At 41.7% G+C, this 17486-nt stretch overlaps 1 protein-coding gene across 1 annotated transcript; it reads right to left on the bottom strand.

The window, feature by feature from the left end:
• Positions 1–11742: 11742 nt before the first annotated feature.
• ccl19b (chemokine (C-C motif) ligand 19b) lies at positions 11743–13618 on the bottom strand. Its single transcript, XM_077018337.1, has 4 exons — positions 13280–13618; positions 12672–12789; positions 12282–12388; positions 11743–12175 (listed from the first exon to the last, which is right to left on the bottom strand). Exons 1-4 carry the CDS (start codon positions 13356–13358, stop codon positions 12156–12158), a joined length of 324 nt encoding a protein of 107 aa, XP_076874452.1. The 5' UTR covers positions 13359–13618; the 3' UTR covers positions 11743–12155.
• Positions 13619–17486: the final 3868 nt, after the last annotated feature.

Here is a 17486-nt window from a genome sequence, read left to right as displayed (position 1 = left end):
GTAGTTCTGGATGCTTTATTTCTCATCCTGGACAGTGGATTATTCACTTCCGTTCTGCAACATTTTGGTTGGAGTGCAACCTTAGATAGTGTGTTCCATATACTGTGATGAGGTTTCTGGTCTTGATATGGGTAGTTTCCTGTTTGTCTCTTTGCTAGCTTATTGTGTCTTCTGTGTACCTGATAATTGGCCATGCATACAAGTTTATGGCTTTGATCTTATTAGTCCTGCTCAGTTGCCTCTCAAGTGTCTGTCTCATCCTGCAGATGTTGCTATCCTGTTTTCTGTCTCACGGTTTCTATGCGACTGGAGAATAATCTGATATTTCTTACTCAACTGTCCCCAAGGTCTGTCATAGTTGGGTGTGGTGGTCTTCCTTCTGTCATGGTCACTTTTCCTCTTTTTACTTTCAGTTGACCACACTCCACACTTCTGGAATCTGAATATCAAAGCTGAACCTCCCAACGAAGAACCCCAGGACATATAATCTCAGTGCTGTATGCCACACTTTACAGTCAAATTGGCATGAAGAAACCATGGTAAAACATGTGCATACTAAATAATAATAAGCACCTAAAACAGAACATTGCGGGACACATTCTGAGACTGGTGTAATGGGGTATCTGTGGCATCAGTGGAACATGCAATTCTCCCTGTGTGTAAGGCATAATATAAACCACTGGAGTGACACAGGTGCTTGTGTGAAACTAGAGATGGGACAGCTGAATATTATGATTCACTGTGTCAAAGTCCTCAGGTCCAGAAAAGGTTTAATAATAATGAGGCTAGCATCTGAAGATGCTACAGTTTCTGTACAATAATGAGAGGAAAGGCCTGGCTGAAAAGACTAAAAACATATTATTAGTGGAAAAGTTTGTAATTGGGCTACTAACTTTTCTAGATGGATTTAGATAATGATGAAAAGAAATATGAATCTGTAGTTCAGAGGTTGGTTGAGTCAGGATTGCATGACAGACAGAGGTAACATCTGCAGTTTTCAGAAGAAGAGGAACATGATCAGAAGCATGTGAAGAAGTTTGTTATGTGGGAGATAGTAACTGCAAGGACCGGTAAGGTTTTTTTAAGAAGTGATGTATGTGCTAGTGAAAGTTTATATGTTGAGTTCATATACTTGTGCAAGGTCAGCGGGAGCAAAAGTGTAAAAGGGAACATCACGAGTGGAGCAAAGGCAGGTGAACGCAGAGTCAGAGTGGGAAGTGCTCACACAGATGAGTGCATCTTATTTATAGAAAACTGTATAAAGTCTTCAAACAAGGTGTTGAACCAGAAAGTGTGAAAGATAGAACCTGGAGAAGCCTGCTTGAAATATTGGTTTTATTTTTACCTTTGCGTATGATGTTAGAGAGGGGGACTGACCTGGTATCTATTTTTTTTTTACTTTCTGAAAATGTTTTCAATGTAAAATAAATCAAGGTTATGCATGTGGTATACATTTACATTTACATTTACATTTATGGCATTTAGCAGACGCTCTTATCCAGAGCGACTTACAAAAGTGCTATGTAGTTGCTTGGAATCTCCAAGGTAGAATAGATAGTCCTGAACACAAGGTACTCTAAGCTGGAAAAACCACTAGACGAAAGTCAAATGATACCTAACAATTATACCTGAATATACACATCCCCTGAGGAAAAAGACAGTAAACAATTCCTATAACCCAATTATGCACAATACCTGAGGAAAGAGACGATAAAGTACAATAGACAAAGCATAATTATGCAAAGTGCACTTGAAAGAGGTGGGTCTTCAGTCGGCGTCTGAAGACAGCAAGTGACTCCGATGTTCGGACACACAAGGGAAGTTCATTCCACCACCTTGGAGCCAGGACAGAGAAAAGTCTGGATGCTTGTCTCCCATGTGTCGTGGATGATGGAGGGTCAAGACGAGACATACTTGAGGCGCGGAGGGCTCTAGGTATGCATCTGGGTTTTACCATGGCCATCAAGTAAGGAGGAGCTGGACCATCCTTTGCTTTGTAGGCCAGCACCAGGGTTTTATATTTGATGCGGGCAGCTACCGGAAGCCAGTGGAGGGAGGACAGCAAGGGAGTGACATGGCTGAACTTGGGAAGGTTGAAGACCAACCGAGCTGCAGCGTTCTGGATCAGTTGCAGGGGTTTGATGGCATGCATAGGAAGACCAGCCAGTAGGGAGTTGCAGTAGTCCAGTCTTGAGATAACAAGGGACTGGACAAGGACCTGAGTGGCCTCCCTAGAGAGAAATGGCCGAATCCTCCGAATGTTGTGAAGGGCGAATCTGCATGATCGTGTTGTGTTAGCAACGTGGGCCGTGAAGGAGAGCTGATTGTCGACAACTACACCAAGGCTACGCGCTTCCATGGATGGAGTGATCACGGTGTTCTCGAATGAGATAGAAAGATCACGATGAGGACTGGCTCTTGCAGGGATGTACAGCATCTCCGTCTTGCTTGGGTTAAGCTTTAGGTGGTGAGCTGCCATCCAAGAGGCAATGTCTTTCAGACATGCAGAGATTCGAGCTGAAACCTGTGTGTCAGAGGGTGGGAAGGAAAAGAAGAGCTGGGTGTCATCCGCATAACAGTGATAAGAGAAGCCATGTGCAGATATTGACTCACCCAGAGAGCGGGTGAATTAAAAATGGCATAGTTTTTAATACAGTTTTTTATACAGATGCAGAAAGTGTGCCTGCTGGTAATGTCAAGGTAGTGGAGGTTGATTTTCAAAGGCTGTTCTGATTTGGTCCAAACGGGTCTCCAAAGACCTGCTTGAGTCAATGATTCCACTAACAGGGGTTGAGGTACACCTCCTTTAAAATATGTGTGGACTTATTGCAGTTAAATAGATTTTAGGCAACTGAAAGTGGACAAACTGCAAAATCCAAGACCAAGTTGGCTGAATGCATGTATTTTGCTCTACCTGAACTTGGTTCTGGAAAGAAATTAAAAACTATGCCATTTTTAATTCATCACGACACCACTTCATCAGGATCAGAATATTTTAAAGTGGTGCTCTTAAGAGTTTGAACGCATAATAAATTGAAAACGCATCGAGGAAGACTCTGAGTGGTGGAGGGAGTGATAAAAGGGAGAACCAGATGCTGAAAAAGCTTCCATCTTACATGAATACCACTTAGTGCCAAAGTTAATAGTGTTTACGGTAAGAGGCAGGAGTCTGGATCACTTAGGTAGGCCTTCCCCACAGTGAAGGCCTTGAGCAATGCACCTCCGTCTTCCTCTCTGGAAAAACAAGAAGCAAGAAGTCTTCCTCTCCGGAAAAACAAGAAGCAAGAAAGGAAGACAAATTAGGAAAACATAAGATGTAAGTATATTGGGTAAAGTATTACAGCAGTTATCCCACTTCCATCACTGGAATAAATGTTCTAGTCATAACTGTTAAGAGAATCATAAATCATAAGTTCAGTGTCTAAAATCCAGTTGTATTGCATTAAAATACACCTACATTGCCTTTATAAGATACAAGACAGTGATGAATAAACAGCTATTGTCTTTATGTTTCATATGAACACATAAACAGTATATGCATTTATTCAATGTATGTGTGTGTGTGTGTGTGTGTGTGTGTGTGTGTGTGTGTGTGCGTGTGTGTGTGTGCTGTGCTAATGGATAATTAGTATTTAGATGAGTATCTACATTATCAGTCATGGGTGATCTTCATTTGACGTTTATTCATGTGTTAAAAATATTAGGGTGAATTTTCTACAGTTTTTGGAGAGCTACTATAATACATAGTTATAGTGGAACAAGTCTTCAGAAATAAAATCGAGGGATCACAGAAGTACAAATGTCATGTTGCGAGGAAGACGGGCTGCAGAGACGAGTATGCGTGAACACGCAGGGTATTTATGACAAATAAAGCTAGCTGCGCTTAGCAGCGGGGCAGCAGCACATGAAACATGGATGAGCCTCACAAAGACAAGCACACACACACGAACACACACAATACATACACACAACACAAAGTAACAAGCACCGCGTGCAGCACGTTAGACGAGTGAACACGCACACAAACAACCACACCCATGGAAGTACATATACAGACACGGGTTCTGTTCGAAATAGCCTACTACATACTGCTGTGGTGTATGTGGTGTACTGCATTCCATCATGCAACGCTACGTTCACGTGACCACGTAGCATGCTTTGCTTTTGTCGCATACTGGAAACTGTACTTCATGTCACTACGAGGACCAGTATGCAGTATCCAGTATATACTGAGTCCAGTATGCAGTATCCAGTATGTAGTAGGCTATTTCGAACAGAGCCACGGACTATGTTAACACACACCCGAAGGGAGGGGTCCGGGACTATATCGTGACAACAAACAATTTATCTTGAGTACGAAATTGTGTGCAAGGCCTCCATCCAACAAACAGCGTAAAATCATCATTGCATTCACTTCCAGTGCATAATGTATATGTGTCTGCACACCTGCACCTGCTGTACAGGAAGGAGAATGGTGAAATACAGTGCTGCACATACAAAGTTTGGCTGTGGAAAGCGAGGAAAGCCGATGTGAGCAGGAGGCTTCACTTAGTGCACCATGCCAATAAACTTGAGTTCTCTCTGCTGGATCCAATAAGCGGAAAATTGTCAATTAGCCTGATATGATTACCCACCCCTGCACATCCTTAACAATTACCGCACGCCTGTCTTCATGAATGACTTGCCATGTTCATAATGACGCATCCCCTTGCTCAAGCCAGTCACCACTATTCATATGTGAGTGGGGAAGTCTAGGTGGGGTTGGAAGATTATATTACAAAAACATGACTTTAATATGAATTAATATTACTTTAATATTAAGAAACATTACTTATCTGAGCGTATTACTAGTGATCACCTGGGAACATGTTTTCCCTTCGCTAACACATAGCCTATGTTTAGCTAGTACAGTAAAAGGCTTGATAATTAGCTAATGAGCTGGACTGGGTAGGTTAGAGCAGGGAAAGTCTAACCTGTGCAAGGCAGGTAGGTTTGCAGCTAGGACTAAGACTCCAGTTGCTTCAATCTCCTCTCTCTGCTTATATTTACGAAGAGCTGATGCACTGTGCATTACTGTAGCATCATTGAGTTGCTCCTGTGACCAAACTGTGGTTGGGACCTGAGAGATCAAACCTAAAGGCTTTTTGCATTTCTCTGTAAAAGGAGGAACATCAGGAGAATTCAGCCTTGTCTTGTTGACTACTACCTGATTTGGGTCTCACGTGAAAATAAATAACAGTTAAAGTGTCACCCTAGGATTTAACAATCAGAACATTTATATGGTGATAAGCCTCCACTACCAAAGTCACAATAGCTTTAAAGCTATAATCTTATTTGGTTCTTTATCCATTGGTTTAAAACAGATCATACTGTTGATGTTTCATTATTATTGTAGTTGTGGTTGTTATCTGCTGTTTCTTTTGATGTTAGTAAACATGTAACAATTATTATTATTATTTCTACAATTTAAATGACTTTATTAAGGACTTTGATAATTATCTGATGTATTGAATGAGGTATCTTAGAGTACCATGTGGCACAGAATGCAGATTGTACAAGTACTATACTAGTATTGTACTAGTACTGCACTGAGAAGAACAAAGATCTGTTGTGAACCACTGATACATAATTTCCCACAACAAACAAAAGTGAAACCAGAGCACTATACCCGCTAAAATCACAGAGTGGGATGTATTGAACCTCTGTAGTAATTAGCAAGCTACGCTACACTTCTGTTGTTAATTGTCAAGATGCGTTGCAACTTTCAGTAATTAGAGATGCACTACACGTCTGTAGTAATTATTGAGATGTGCTGCACTTCTGTAGTAAACATTTGAGATTTGTTGCACCTCCTTAGTCATTTGAGATAAGCTACACCACTGTAGTAATAAGCAAGACATGCGGCACCTCTGCAGTAATTAGCAAAATGTGCTACACCGCTGTGCAACAGATAATGAATCATTAATGGTTATATTATCAATAATGACTCATTAATCATTCTTATACACCTTGCTTGAGGTCAGAGCGTTACCATGGTTCTTCTGTCTGCTTCTGTGGGTGACCAGATAGCTTATAATCATGTCAATAAGCCATGGTTTGTGATTTATATTCACATCTCCTGTGCTCAAAGTGGCCCATCTGTGCAGTCACACAATTAGCAGCTTGGTGAGCTGTCATTAAATGTTTACTTGTGCATGTTACATTGATTTGCTATTTTCATTCCACATTCTGTGCATAAGGACTAACTCAACAGAGTTCCAATGCACCAGTCTGAGGAACAATTTCAATACAGACCATTGAGCTGTACTCACGATGGATGGTACAAAACTCACCACAGCATGGTTCACTGTAAACGGAATGATTTAACCCTCAGTTTTAGCATCTCTTTACTTTCCTCTTTTCTCGTCTCTCACTCCCGACACAGCCATAAATTCCTCATCAGTATTGATCTGTTGTCTTTTTTCCTAAGTGTACGTGTATGTGGGAGGAGAAGTTTCCGTTTGGTTCTTCGACCCTGATCATCCATTTGGTGGATGGCCTCTTCTCCTCCTCCATGTTATCTTGGCAGTCATCTGAGGAGAAGTTCCTGAATGAAGCCACTCTCAAGAGTTCCTTCAACTCTTGATCAGGCTTCAATTAGGCTGGCCTACACAGACCTGATAACCATTCCAGCACAAGGAATGGTCTTGGGGCTGATGTCCAGGTCTGTGTCTCTTGACCGGTGAGGTGCATCAGTGGGCACTTAAGGGAATTACAGGAGAAGCAGAGTCAATCAGGGCATCCGTTCGTTTAGCACAGGAAAGCACTGCTCATGTCATTAAAAGCATCTCAATTAAATGAGCACTTTAACAGCCCACTGAGCCACAGCAGGCAGCACTCAGAGACTAACTGTGCATGGGTTGATAATCCTGGTATTTCGTAGCAAGCTTCACTAGTTCCTTTTGCTCATTTTAAATATGAAATCAGCTCCTCAGATAAGGGATCATTCACATAAAAGAGGTGCAAAATGTACTTTCTCCATTGCTCAGTGCATTAGGCTATACCCGCAAGGTTCAAAGTGGGTTGTCAGCTCCATTTGATATAGCTGTGTGGACTAGCTCTCCCAGCCTGCTCTGAATCATTGGCATGGCTGTGTGTATGTTCAAAAGCTGTGGAGAGAGCTTAATTGGCTTGTGTATAGATTTTCCTCATTACAGAACGCAGCGGGGGAAACCTCTGCTTATGGCCTCTTCTTGATACATCAATCTACCTGATTAACAGAGCTAATAAGAGTTTGCCATGGTTAAGTCTGTCATCTGGGGCATCCCTCATTTACAATAGACTGCAGGGGGATACTGAAGCTCTAAATTATCAAAGAGAAAAATCACCTCACATATTAAGCCCAAGACCAGAGCTAATGGGCATTGTCCGATGTTACAAACATGTTTACGTTTGCAGATAGCTGTCAAACATGGGGAGGAAAAGGTGAAGTGGTGAAGATGAAGTGGTGAAAGACTTTTATGAAAGTCACATACAGGTAGGGCATAAACTAAAGGGCATGACATAAATGCCATTAATTCTTCCTCTTCATCTCCTGTTTTGAAGCATGTCTACAATCTGTAAGAAAAGGCACACATTGCAGCAGTATCCTCTACATTTATCTTCTACATTTACTTAGGGTGACCATATTTATATTTGGGAAAACCAGGACACTTTGTGTGTAAGTTGGGGGGGGGGGGGGGGGGGGGGGGTGGGATTGGGGGAGGGGGTGGTGAACGTAAGTTGTTGAGCGGGGTGGGGTGGCAGGGTGGCGAATGGCGAACGTAAGTTGTTGAGCGGGGGGGGGCGTAACACTCCGCTTTAAAATTAATTCTCCCCTCTCTCCCGGATCCGGACCGCGGAGTTGAGTACGATGAGGCTCAACTGAAGAGGCTCAGGGTTGCCTGTAGAATTAATGGCCCGATGAAGGTAATTAAAAAACCAGGACATTTCCTCATTAAAAAAAACCCGGGACGCCGGACGTTTGGTCACCCTAATTTACTGTTATTTTGCTTTTAACTTGGGAATGACTGCATGACAACAAATCGCCTTGAAAACTTTGAAAAGGGAAGCAGCCATGTCTGCCGGTCTGGGAGCTCGAGCCTTAGTGGAGATACTGTAAAGACAGGCTGTAGGAGGCATTTCAAACCACTCAGAATCAATGGAACATGAAAGGCCTATCAGGGCACTCTCCAGCTCTGTGGCCCATCAACTGATATATCAATAAAACTCCTGATTTTTCTCCCACACCTCTCATTTTGGGGTGCTGTACCTGCAGGACTGGATCCCTCTGTACTCTGTACTGTAATTGTAAATACGCTTCTCTTTACTATGAACTGCAGCCCTGATTCACAAATGCCCATAGATGCTTTATGCTGGTACTGAGTGCGTATTTAATTGTAAATACGCTTACTCTTTACTATGAGTGGGAGCCCTGCTGTGTGCCAGTTTCATCTTTTTTTTACCTTTTCGTAGGAGTTATTCCAGTAATCAGAAACAAACATCGGACAGATGTTATTTTCTTGTCAAAACCCCACATGCAATCCTGGAATGACGAAAGAGAATGCCGCTATCTGTCCGTGGGTCATATTCAAGCTGCATTAGCTCTTGCAGTGTACAAACCAAGTTCAGAACTGAGTTTTAAAAGGTAACAGATAACTCTTCTTTACATCATATTCCTTTCTTTGCACATGCCAAATTTCTTGACCCCTCTCATCTTTCCCATTGCAACATAAGAACAACCTTTGCTCAGAGGTACAGGCCGGGCTCAATCAGCAGCTCTTTCGCTGAGTTACTAATGCATTGGTTGGCAGTGTTGGGGGGGGGGGTGAGATGCAGTCATGTGGAGCTGATGTAGTTCTGTCCTGTGCGTGTAGCAAATGGTGCAGGAACTGCACCACCCAAACCCCACAGGCTACGTCCATTAGCAGTAATGTACTAATGTACTCCAGTGGTCTGCTGGTCTGGCCAGAGTGCTGCCCCCCCACCCCAATCCCCAACCCGTTGCCCTTCCTCCACACACTGACTTACTGGGCCTCCTTCCTCTTTCCATCACACTTACAAAGGAAAAGATGAAGAGCACAGATGATCTTATTCCCTGTGCTGAAAGAGCCTGCATGGAGACTGGGGGCTACAGACAGAGAAGGGGGGATGGGGGTAGGGTGGGATGACAGTTTCAGTTTTAAGCCATCATTTATTCAAACAATCAATTTTATATTTTAAGAATTTTATAAAGAAAAATAATAAAATGAATCTGTCCAAATTACAGAAGTCTTTGCTTTGTATTTGTTTTAAATTGCTCCAATTCTTCTTCATAGAAGATACCAGTTTAGGATGGTTTGAGCTTTGTGACATGGCATGATATCCTCCTAGACATAGCCATCAGAAGATGGGGACACTGGAGTCATAAAGGGATGAACATGATTAGAAAACAATACTGAGGCTGCAGCATTAAAAAAATTATCAATTGGTATTAAGAGAATTGGGATTGGTATATTGGTATTAAAGAAACAATACCCATCACCACCTCCACCAGCCTGAAACAGTGATACAAGTCAGGATGTATCCATGTTTTTATGTTGTTTCTGCCAAATTCTGACACGACCATCTCAATGTCATAACAGAAATAGAGACTCATCAGACCGGGCAGTGTTTTTTTCCCGCAATCTGTATTCACTGTACCCACTGTAATCTTCTGCAGTCCAGCTGCTTCAAGGTTCAATGTGCTGTACTTTCCAAGATGCTCTTTTGCATACCTTGGTTGTAATGAGTGGTTATTTCAGTTACTGTTGTAATGAAAGGGTATTTCAGTTACTGTTGCCTTTTATCAGTATGAGCCAGTCAGGCCATTCTCCTCTGCTGCCAAAAAACATTTTTGCCCAGAGCACTGCATCTGACTGGATATTTTCTCTTTTTTTTTTAACTATCTGTATGGTTTAACTATCCGTAAACTGACATTAAGACATTTTTAACACATTTATCTAATAGTCAAACATTTGATAAATGATCTTGAGCAAATACACGTATAACTAGCTTGCTAGCTGTCTTTCTCCATCTTCTCCTCTCTCTTTCTCCCTCTTTCCTATTTCACTTCCCGTGGCTGACACGGAATGTGCGGACACAGGATTGGCTACTCATTCGTGACCAAATAGATTGTTGTACTTAACAATGCCACACAATAGGTAAAACTGTTTTTAGTTTAATACCATAGGATCATCTCTGTTTTGTCTTTTTCTTGTGTTTTTCTGAATGGACTGATTACGTGCCCACTCAGAACCTACTAAAGTCATTGTCTGTTTAACACTCCAAAGCATCTGTGCAGCAACCCTGATGGACTTCATACAGAGTCTGTGCGTCAATGCCGTGTCCAGAGCCACTCCAGCTGTCTCTACCAGGTGAGCATGACAAGTCACAATTAGTCCCAATTCTCAAGTAATCCCATCTGACAGGCTTGGTGTCCTGCCCACTGTAAATGACAGCTGAGCCCAATAAACCACAGAGTCATTAGAGAACTGTTTTACAACCAGCATGCCTTAAAACACATATTAATGAGTTTAAATTTAGAATATGTTTTCATTGTGTTTGAGAAACTTGGCACAAGCCACTTTTTCCTGCAGCCAAAGAAAGGTGACCTCACTGGAAGGTTAAGATCTGGAGGCTTTTTGGCTGCTGTATGTTGATCATGAAGTCCATGGCATATCTATTTTTGATCATGTTTCCCTTGTCAGAGGTATTTTAGAGTAGTGTGGATAAGAAAACATTCTCATCTGGTTTCACTTTTGAGGTCTTTGGTTTCTCCTCTAATATTGTTTCATCAGTTAATATGCTCTACAGTGCACTGGTGGTTTGTGTGGCCTCTTTACAGTGAGAAGAAGTATTAGGTAGAGTTGTTCATTGGTTCAGTCATGGTTAAAACAATCACAACCGTCGATCTTGAATTTTAGTACCAATGTGCAGTAATCAAAATTGCTAGCTAACATCCTGCTTCAGCATTAATACATAAAGGAGACAATATGTTGTAGTAGGGGAGATTTATAGCCTATGGTGATTTTCTCAATGGCTGAAACAATTTGCCCATACTGAGAGAGCATAGTAGTGTGTATCCTTCAACACAGTGGCCATCCTAACCAGCAAATGTACTTTTTTGGTATCTTCCAAAAACGAACCAATCCTACTGGGTATCCTAGACTCAGACGTGATGCCCCACCTCCACTCCTACCTCAGAACCACACTCCTCCACCCAGCTGTCCACGCCAACAGGTACCATGACATCTTGCTGGCAGGTGAGCTGCTTGCCAGATTAATGGCGACAGCTATGGGTTGAAACTGGGGGTCATGTGGGGTGAGCTGTCTGTTTATTTGTGATCATATCATGCTACAATTATAGTGCAACATATCTTCCGAAATGTACTAGTACTGAAAACAGTTATAGCTTCTGTACAGTGTATATTGTAAGTGTTGAGGTTAAAAGTAATCCCACGTTATTCTATGCATTAACCAGCAAGAGGTGCACTTTCACATCAAATTGATACCTTGTGGTCAAGTTTAACACAGAACAGAGCCATTGGAGAAACAGCCGTAGGTGTTGGGTGAGAGGGTGTTATATGGGTGTGACACCTTATTTTCAGTCAACAATTTAAGAAGTTCTCTCTGACAAATATAGTACACATTGACATTAAGGTTGTTCTCATAGGAGATTTACACACACAACACAGACACCTCAAATATATTTATACAAAATTTTGACAAACTTTATTCATATTAATGATCCAGATAAATGGCATATAACTTAAAAATCAACTGATTCAACATATACCAGAGAATATGCCTAATACAGTGGTTATAAACAATATGACAAAACATACCCCCACTCATGTGTATATGATATGACATTCCTCGTGTGTTGAGGTAAAATTCACATTTAAACAATCAGTATTAGTAGTTCTACAGTAATATACTATGTATTTCTACATATATGTACACTATGTTGTATAGTATAATTACCAGTAGTACATAACAGCTTATTTATTCGGCAGTGGTTTCAGCTTTGGTCCAAAACTAGGGATTCCAATGATCAAGGATTCTGACCAACTCAGAGTCACACCGATTGCAGTTTGAGAAGTGCTATGACGGAAGTGCTATCGCGCTGCTTTTTTCCCTGGGGAATTAGAGATGGAAGAGGTTGTCAGTGCAGACGCATTGGGAAAACATTTCTGTTAGACTCTGTAATCTCATGTGGTCTAGAAGATATATAAAGAACTTACCTTTGGATTTTTGTTTAGGTTTTCCTTCTAGTTTATTAATTAGTTTTCTAACCCACTTCTTTGAGGGAGGTGGTGCACACAGTTTTCTGCCCTTTTTAGTGACAAACCTGTAGAAAATGACAGGTAAGAGAAACAAAAGTCACCTCGCCAGCTTGCATGTTGTCTGCTTCATATTTCGTATGCGCTGCCTCTGCTCGCCTGCCGCCCTCCACCCCACACAGTTCCGTCTCCACCCACATCAAACACACCTGATGTAGCTCATGCTGCTAATTTCAGCTACGTGAGTTTACGGCTGGAATGACACTTCGTAGAAAGGGAGAGCTCATTACAGTATGTATTGCCTGAGGATGAGGTCTCATGGTGGCTGTGATTGTGGTTGTATGTACTTACACTGTGGCATGCTGCCTACAGCCCATCTGTTCTGTCTGGATGTAGTAGGACTTGACGAGGCCACGTGGAATGTTGTTGTTCTTGGTGGACAAACAGCAGTCAGCTGCTGCATCGGTGGCTATGAAAGTCAGTGGAATTGTAATTAACATTGCAATTAACACCGTGACTAACATCGTAATTTACGCTATAATTCACACCGTAATTCACACTGTAATGAAGCAAGCAGAATAGAACCGCTAACCGCCCATGTCACATCAAATGTATGTGCAAATGTTTAGCATCAGTCTTAAAATGAGTGCACTGGATTCAAAAAGAAACTTACTATGAAGTTAAAATATTGATAAAATAAATGTTAAAAACAATGTCAGATTGAACTATAACATTCACTCAGTATCTATACTGAGTGAACCATACTGCCGCATTCGTGTGTTGACACATTAGTTTAAAACACAAAACAAAAAACCTGAAAAAAAAACTGCAAATGAAAAAATAAATCTGTCCAATCACATTCAGAATCCACTGTAAATTATTTACATAAAATAAACTTGTATATAAAATAAACAGTTTGGGTCTTGCAATATCTGATCTCAGAATGGCAAAAGTCTCACCTTGTACACAGTTCCAGCTGAAGACCAAGATCATCAGCAGAACAGCAGTTGCAAGCACTGTCTCAAACTTACTCATCATCGTACGTCTGTGTGTCCACCGCGGGAGTCCAAACCACACCAAGAACTTCCACTATATATATATTCTTGCACCCACACTTTCACTTTCATCTTCCCCAGATATAATTTAAATGAGCCTGTTGTGCAAACAAATCAAATACAGATTTTTACCAGAAACCAGATATGCCTGCCAACTACCCTATTCATCGGGACACAAAAGAAAACCGCTGTCTCCCGTGAGGTCCTGTAATGTGCTAATCCATGTCAGAACTCCTCAAGGGAAAAACCACTTGGCACACTGTTGACAGATCTTACCGTTAGAGCTCTGTGGTCTCCTCCCAGTTAGACTTTACCAAATCTCTTTGAAACATTATCTAGCTCCTTAGGCACTGAACAAACATAAATGTTATGCCTATTAATGCCTATTAATAATATTAGTACTCATGTCATTGATATTTTATTCACACATTTTTAATCATGTCAGAATGCTGTGTGTGTGTGTGTGTGTGTGTGTGTGTGTGTGTGTGTGTGTGTGTGTGTGTGTGTGTGTGTGTGTGTGCAATGTAACTGAGACTGCAAGTGAGAAGTTAATAATAAGCTACACAACATGTAAAATATATGTGAACACGTTTAATCATTCACAATCATTCACAATCATCACAGTCATTTGTAATACAGAGAAAACACAGGATTCCTACTGTGTACCATTCATCCACAAGTAGAAGCCACAACCAGTTCTCTCTTCTTACAGTTTTTAGTAAAACTACTACAACTATTTCTACTGTAGAATACAGGAGGGTTAGACTGGGGGCGAGGTCCGAGGTCCGGGAAGGAAGCGGAGGTCAGAAAACGAGGAATCAATCATGCAGAGATGCGGCATGGGTGGGCAATACTTTCACAACCAGGAAGTGAAATGTAGGTGTATCATTGAAAGGGGAAAGGGAGTGGCAAACGAGAGGCAGAGTGACATTCCTGACAACTATTACTACTAGTAGGGGAGACCAGGGACAGTTGTAACACTTTTTGTGATATTTCCAATAAATTAAAAACCATTTACACTGGAATAGCCAATTTGCTATATTATGAACTTGAATGTGTCAACTACTGAAACAATGTATTTAAGTGGGTTTATGAAATATATACAGATTGCAAAATAGATTTAAATACAGTGACTCCACTGTTACAACCATCCCAGGGTACAGGGACGGTTGTAATGTCTAAAATTTACATAATCAATCAAATACTCAAAATGAGTATTATTGTGACTTCATTTCTTTTTTTAAAATAGGCCTAATGATTACTTTCACACCACATGACAAAACAAAGAGGGGAAGGCTCAGGCACCACACATGGTGTGATGGGGAGGATGAAGGTTCAGGCACCACACATGGTGTGATGGGGAGGATGAAGGTTCAGGCACCACACATGGTGTGATGGGGAGGATGAAGTTTCAGGCACCACATATGGTGTGATGGGGAGGATGAAGGTTCAGGCACCACACATGGTGTGATGGGGAGGATGAAGGTTCAGGCACCACACATGGTGTGATGGGGAGGATGAAGGTTCAGGCACCACACATGGTGTGATGGGGAGGATGAAGGTTCAGGCACCACACATGGTGTGATGGGGAGGATGAAGGTTCAGGCACCACACATGGTGTGATGGGGAGGATGAAGGTTCAGGCACCACACATGGTGTGATGGGGAGGATGAAGGTTCAGGCACCACACATGGTGTGATGGGGAGGATGAAGGCTCAGGCACCACACATGGTGTGATGGGGAGGATGAAGGTTCAGGCACCACACATGGTGTGATGGGGAGGATGAAGGTTCAGGCACCACACATGGTGTGATGGGGAGGATGAAGGTTCAGGCACCACACATGGTGTGATGGGGAGGATGAAGGTTCAGGCACCACACATGGTGTGATGGGGAGGATGAAGGTTCAGGCACCACACATGGTGTGATGGGGAGGATGAAGGTTCAGGCACCACACATGGTGTGATGGGGAGGATGAAGGTTCAGGAAGCACACATGGTGTGATGGGGAGGATGAAGGCTCAGGCACCACACATGGTGTGATGGGGAGGATGAAGGCTCAGGCACCACACATGGTGTGATGGGGAGGATGCTGCAGATGGTGTGTAGGATGCCACCGTTGCCACAGTGGGTGTTGGAGCTGTAATACATGCAACTGCATTCACTGCAGCTGCAGTGGAAGGTGGAACCTGTGGTGTTACTGCTGGCAGTGGGCGATCTGTGACCAGGGATGGTGCAAATTCGCTGTCATTAAAAATATCTCTTTTAAAAGGCCAAATTCCAGTGCATGCCAACCCTGCTTGAATATTTGATGGTGTTGCAGCCAGGGGAAGGGCACTCTTCACAATGCTTGGCAGATCATAAATGGTCATTGTCACTGACTATTCGGTTCGGGGACAATTGTAATAAGGCGTTTCAATCGTCCCAGTATCACCAGTTATGTTTTCACCTCATGTGAACGAGCCTGACTGCTAGTTGGACACATGTTAATCAATTCTATTTTTAGCTTACAAAACAGTAATTCTAATAATACTTGTTTGGATTCATTTTATATCAAAAAACACTTTTGGTGATTACTTTCTCTGGGACTTTCAAATGTGGCTCCTTTTTTGTTAGCAAGAAGACAGATCAACTGAGCATGTGCACAGTGAGTGTTTCTGTTTGGAGGAATTCAAGGTGTTACAACCATCCCATGTTACAACTGTCCCTGGTCTCCCCTAGTACTACTACTGTATGTAGTAGAAATTAAGTAGGGGAGATGAGAAGGGTGGAGAGATGAGAATGTAGTGAGGGGAGACAATAAGTTAAGGTGGGAAGAGATAACAAGGGGAAATGAGAAGGTAGAAAGATGTAAAGGGAGATTAGGATTATGTAGGAAGGAGAACTGGGCTAACTGGGAAATGTATTGCCATTATATCCGTGGTTTGTCACAAGGGATACAGGTGTAAGTGTCCACATCTGAAATCATGTCCCATATGATTTGTCTGTAAAGTGCTCTGGGATTAAGAAAGGTGCTATTCAACTAATAATCATCATCATTCAGATGATGAACTATTTAAATATCCACCACAGCTCTTTGTCAGACACAAAGCCTTGTATTAGCTGCTTTGCAGGTCATGGTGACCTGTCTCAGTCTGCATCCTAGGCTGTGTTTGTGTGTTTTTTGTGTGTTTTGTGGCTACACAGTGTGGGTGTCCCACTTCTTTGAGGGAGGTGTCAAGGAAGGAAGTCTATTCTGCAAATGCATTTCAATATAACTCACCCTTTCCTCAGGGATGACTAAAGAGATAATCAATAGGCAAGGTTTACAGGTTAAATAAGAACCTATTTAAACACCAATGATAGATATATAGTGGGTCAAAACAATGCAAAACCAGTCCTAGATTTACTGGAGCAATTCCAATGTGTTTAAAACCCTAACAAACCATATTGTGTGATTGTGTGTGAGCACACATCACACCAGAGGACATATCAGTGAAAATGATCAAGATGAGGAAAGACACAAAGAAATGTGTCATGTGGGGACAAGATGAAAAGACTCCTGAGAACCAGGAGGACCAAAGCCTACAACAGTGATTACAAGGAAAAGGTCCTTCATAATGATTACTAAGACAAAAGTGTCTCTACAGACACAGAATTCAGATAATGGATGGAAATTATGAGTCACACAAACAGAGACAAGAATAAAAATGAGAATATTATGATGTTAATACATGCTAATGAATGTTAATAAGTGCTGGTTTATTCCTAGTGCAATATTCACATCAATTAATTTACACGTGTAGTACAATAACATATTTCACCTAGGGCTGGCATTTATCCACCACCTTGAGTCCAGCAGAGCAGTTTCCAGATATGTCTCTAAAAGGTTTAGTGGTGATCCTATCAAAACACAATCGAGTGAAATTAGTCTTTTTAGAATATTCATAAAAGATTCTAAATTAGAATAAATTAGAATCAAATGTAACACAGTAGGTAAAAATTAACTGAGCTGTATTATGTTGTGACATCTCCAGGATGTGAGATTGAAAACATGTACTCTGTCTTTTCCCAAATGATTTCAATCTATAGGTACTCTATGCAGTAATGTAACATGGTCTTCCCATGAACAAC

The sequence above is a fragment of the Brachyhypopomus gauderio genome, chromosome 10 (genome assembly GCF_052324685.1).
Source record: "Brachyhypopomus gauderio isolate BG-103 chromosome 10, BGAUD_0.2, whole genome shotgun sequence".
Taxonomy (NCBI): Eukaryota; Metazoa; Chordata; class Actinopteri; order Gymnotiformes; family Hypopomidae; genus Brachyhypopomus; species Brachyhypopomus gauderio.
The sequence above is the reverse complement of the archived record's forward strand: the minus strand, read 5'-3'. Positions and strand labels throughout refer to the sequence as shown.